Consider the following 5154-nt stretch of genomic DNA (forward strand, 5'->3'; position numbering starts at 1 on the left):
GATTCTTTACAAAGATGCAATATTCAAAAATATGAAACAAAGTGTGAAGAAATAGAGAAATCGATTTTAAAGTGAGAATTATTTTAACGCAGCAAGATTTTAAAAAAAGACGCAATCTATACGAGGTCGTACCTGAACCGCGATCGACGATTTTTCGATTAAATAAAAATGAACTGGAGTGTAAAATCTATCGTCCATAAATAGTTTATGTTTTGCTCATAATCTCGTTATATTTTCTACAAGGTAAAATAAAAAATGTAGGACGAGTACTGTTTAAATTAAATCATATTGGATAATTGATGTTTCCATTCCGATTGATCGTATAAATAATATATCACTCACAATTTTCTGTTCGCTATATCGATATGGATATTATATATTACATTATGATCAAACAGAATGTTTTGCTAATAAACACCATTGAAGAACAAATCAATAGCACTGCGTCAAATTGAAAATATATAAAAAGAGAAATAAAAAATATTTGCAATTTTTCCTTTAGAAATACAAATGTCCATAAAAAACTGATAGCGAGTTATATTTCTTACGATCGGTATTATATACTTCACATAAAGTTGCAACTTCGTCATCATTTTTTAACACCTCGACACGAATTGTTTCATTGTATTATCATTGTGTAATTTTTTGTGTACAGTTTGTCTATGGTATAAGCGGCAAGTTTCATTGTTCGTGGAATGAAGTCGTAAAAGGAAAAACTTGGTGGGCAGGCGTGACAAGATTTTTAAATCAGGATTCGCACGTCAGATGTTACCGAAATAAAACAAGATAATTAACACATGGATCTAACAAAATCTACATAAAATAAATGAATATAGAAGAACTATGATGATTATGATTCATACCGGTATTCCCTCTCGTTATTTGTTTCCTTGATATAAAATTTACAAAATCAAATAGTTCATGTTTGCCTTAAATGAAATTTGTTTAAGAAGTTGATTGAATTTTCAATAAAATTCTTATAAATTCTGAATTTAATTTAATAAATTAAATTTAAAAATTTTTAAAATTTGATTAAATTTCCCTGATATAAAATGCAAAGTATTTAGAATAATTTATATTTAATAATTTATATTTAGAATAATTTATATCAAATGAATGAAATGCAATATCCTGTTAAAAATGCCATAAGATAAATGATCAATATATCACTATGATGCAATTAAATAAAAGTTACATCAATAAAAATCAAGTCCTTGATAAATTCTTGATAAACGATTTACTAGAAAAAGTTACGAAACTTCGATTTGTTTCTGATTAACCGATTTTCCAATCATTTATTTCTTTTTTGATACAATAATAAATTATTAATATTATTAATAATATTATTTTGAGAATTCTTGAAGAGAATTTTTCTCATAAATGATTGATTTATTTATAAAGAATTATTTCATCAAAAATAAAATAAACAGAAACTTGAACTCGATGACATAGTATGAGAAAATTCGATGTAATATAACCAACAATAAAATTTAATATTAAATTCTCAGAATGAATTATAAATTAAAATTAATTAAATAAAATAGAAAAACTATCTCATAAAGTTCCTGCTACATTGATAAATTTCAATCAAATTTTCTCTTGACGAAATCACATACATAATTCTCATATGCATGATTATATATACATTATAATAATACAAATTATAAATTGATATTATTTTTTAATTATATCATCAATTAACTTTTGGTTAATTGATTTGTCAAATCATTAAGATCTTCCATGAAGAAAATATATGAAAATATAAATAAATTTTCAAATACTTATGCAACATTCCTTCCGACAAAAGATCAAAGATCAAAATACTTCTTAAAACAGTCTTCATCATTTGCATATTCGATGAGAAATACACATATATCAATATTCAATCTTTACCTACTTTCTCCACTTCTGTTTGAAGCTCCAACCTTGGATTAAGCAATAAATAATTGTACGAATACAAGATTGGACTTAAAAATCATAATTATGATTAAATAAAAGTATTTTCAGCAATCAAAAGTGATTTTTATTTAGAGATAATGCACGATTTTTTCGAGAACTTCGAATTATTGATATTGAACCTCAACAATTTAGATCGGACATTCTCTGTCGGATTTCCCATTCTTTGAATGGCCTTCGAAGAACATAACGCTCGCGACTTGATAGCAGGAAAAGGATCAACGTAACGAGTAAAAACGGGGAAGCCACAATAAAAATCGGGGGAACTGCAAACCTGTTCCTTATCCACCCCCACTCACCAGTTGTTTTAGTTAAGCACGAGCAGGAATATATAGCTGTTCATAGATCGTAGATCGTGTGCACATTTCGGACGTACTTGTCGTACCTTATATCTCATCGGATCGGTGGCAAAAAAAAAAAAAATAAATAAATAAATAAAACATGTTACTTAATGGTTCAGTGATCTTTTTTATCCTTCTATTATTCGCCGTGACCATGATCAATTGTGATTTGGATTTACAAATGTTACACGTGGTAAATAATTTTATTTTATCGAATAAAAGTTTTCAGTGAAATTTGTATGTGAATAAATGTTGTCATCGAGCTGGATGTAACCTTATTCCCTAAATACTTTGAAGTGAAAGTGAATAAACATTTAGCCATCGATGTGTGATTCCTATGATTCCGTATTTTAAATTATCCTCATTGTGACGAAATATTAATAAAAATGTGTTTTTCGAAGGTGCTCCGACATGGCGAGAAGGTGCCTCATAAGGAGTTTCAAAATTATCCTAACGATCCTTATCGCGATTATTCTTACTATCCAATAGGAAATGGAGATTTGACAAACGTGGGTAAAACATATTATGCATATTTGAAATAACAATGAATCACATATATTGTATATGATACATTCTAGAACGTATGAATATTGATTATAATCTCATGCTCATGCATTTCAACGTAATCACATCAGATCACAGTTAGATCTTTGATACGGATCTAAATCTCGAGTACCGTGTCAATGCTAAGGTGTGGTTTTGTAAGGTATTTTGAGAATTCCGAGAAGTCCTTGGGATTACGATTAAACATGTTTGCGATTGGTATTTTAAAATTTGAACAAGCTTGATTTATTTTTTATTTTACGTATAATAATAATTTCCATCTGTTTCCTTGTAAAATTGATTATTATTGATTATTAAATCTAAAATGTATTATTTATATTAATTTAAATATTGACTATTATATATCTTTTGAATATCACGCTAATATTTTATAATGTTAAAAAATAATATTTTTAAAAACGTAACAAATTGTAACTATCTTTTAGTTGCGAAGCCATTATATGCTATCGATACAATCGGTAAGCACAGATAACGATAATTGTTTTATGCAATTATGCAGGAAGGTAAATTACGCGAATACAAAATTGGAAAAATGTTACGTGAACGTTACAATCAATATTTCGGACCAGATTATTGGCCAGAGAAGATCTATGCCCGATCGACTTTCATCCCAAGAACTCAACTATCTGTGCAGCTAGTTTTGGCTGGGTTATTCCCACCCTCTGAGAAGCAAACCTGGAATCCAGATCTACCCTGGATTCCGACGCACTCCTTCTTTGCACCCTATAAGCACGACAATCTCATGTTTCCGTATAATTGTCCAAAGTAATTATTTTCATAATTAAAATTACGATATATATTCATAATTAAAATTTTCTTCCTCTTATTTTAAGGTATAAGGAAGAATATAATGAATTCTCAAAATCTAATGAAGCTCAAAATCTACTGGATAAATACAAGTATGTGATGAATTACTTGACCAAGAGAAGTGGGAAGATCATCAATACGACGTCCGATGTCCTTCATTTTTATAATTTATTAAAAGAAGAGGTGAAAAATTACTTTCATATCGTACGAATATTAAATACAGAATATTTTTAAACAATATGACGTTCTGAACGATATTTTTCAGACAAATCAAAACCTGACTCTTCCAAAATGGACCGAGGCAGTTTATCCTGCTCTACTAAAAGAGATAGTCGCGCTTCATTTTAAACTCAGATCATACACAAAAACATTGAAACGTTTGAACGGAGGTATAAGAATATTAATTTATATTATTTCTCATTTTTTTAAAATTAGTATTTTATATATGAAAATCATATATTCTTTTTTTTTTTCAGGTTTGTTAATACGTAAAATGGTGGAAGATATCAAGTTGTATATAACGGGTAGATTAAAACCATACGATAGGAAAGCGTTCTTTTTCTCGGGCCATGAAATGAACGTTGCTGCAATTGCAAGAGCTTTAGAATTAGACGAACCTATTATTCCTTTATACGGTTCTACTATCATCCTGGAAACGTTGCGCGATAAGAAGAAGAATTATTACGTTCGAGTAAATATTTTAATTCGTGAAATACGAAATATTGAGTTTAGTAATATGTTAAAATAATACGAAATGAAATTCATCCTTGAAAAACTTGTTTCTCAGGTTTTATTTTGGACTGGAGAACAACTTAAATATAAAACGATTCCTGGTTGCACGGAATTATGTCCATTATATGACTTTTTTGCTATCGTAAAGGATATAATACCAAACGATGATGAATATCATTGTCATCCTAACGAAAAGATAGATAAGATGGCCAAGAATGAACAAATAAATTCCTCAGCATCGAATTTAATTACAGGAGAAATCTGGTATTATGTATTTTCTACTTTGCTCTTCACGATTGTACGTCTTAATATCATTAATGTTTATTATTGATTTTATGATAATTAATATTATTATTTGTAAAATATTAATTGAATCTTTCACTTTTTAAATTTAGATAGATAGCAAAACTATTTGACAAATCAAACATTAATAACATAAAATATTAGAATAATAATTTAAATACAAATATAAAGTATTAGGTAAACAATGCATTATTTTTATACTCTTTAGTCAGAATTATTAATTGTAATCATTCAGTTTTGCTTTCAGTAGATATATCAATATTATTTGTATAATATTGTTTGCATGAAATTATAAAAAAATATGAGTAATTTTAGATAATATATACAATAATATTTTAATTCTTGATGTAAAAATTATATTTTGCAATATATATGCACACAAACATAATTTAACATAAATGTAGATAATTCTAAAACAGTGTGCAATTTAAAAATACAATTCGCCGATTAT

The 5154-nt window shown here is 27.6% G+C and overlaps 1 protein-coding gene across 1 annotated transcript; it reads left to right on the forward strand.

Annotated features, from left to right (window-relative positions):
- Positions 1-2270: 2270 nt before the first annotated feature.
- On the forward strand, positions 2271-4840 carry LOC102677434 (venom acid phosphatase Acph-1-like). Its single transcript, XM_006616177.2, has 7 exons — positions 2271-2490; positions 2699-2806; positions 3361-3626; positions 3695-3851; positions 3934-4057; positions 4145-4359; positions 4456-4840. The coding sequence occupies exons 1-7, from the start codon at positions 2398-2400 to the stop codon at positions 4729-4731; spliced, it is 1239 nt and encodes a 412-aa protein (XP_006616240.1). The 5' UTR covers positions 2271-2397; the 3' UTR covers positions 4732-4840.
- Positions 4841-5154: the final 314 nt, after the last annotated feature.

The sequence above is a fragment of the Apis dorsata genome, unplaced genomic scaffold (genome assembly GCF_000469605.1).
Source record: "Apis dorsata unplaced genomic scaffold, Apis dorsata 1.3 scaffold_254, whole genome shotgun sequence".
Lineage (NCBI taxonomy): Eukaryota > Metazoa > Arthropoda > Insecta > Hymenoptera > Apidae > Apis > Apis dorsata.

Coding starts and splice junctions, on each gene's coding strand:
- LOC102677434 (XM_006616177.2), top strand. CDS start 2,398: ATGTTACTTAATGGTTCAGTGATCTTTTTTATCCTTCTATTATTCGCC. Junction 2,491..2,698: donor ATTTACAAATGTTACACGTG/GTAAATAATTTT, acceptor TGTTTTTCGAAG/GTGCTCCGACATGGCGAGAA. Junction 3,627..3,694: donor TTTCCGTATAATTGTCCAAA/GTAATTATTTTC, acceptor TCTTATTTTAAG/GTATAAGGAAGAATATAATG.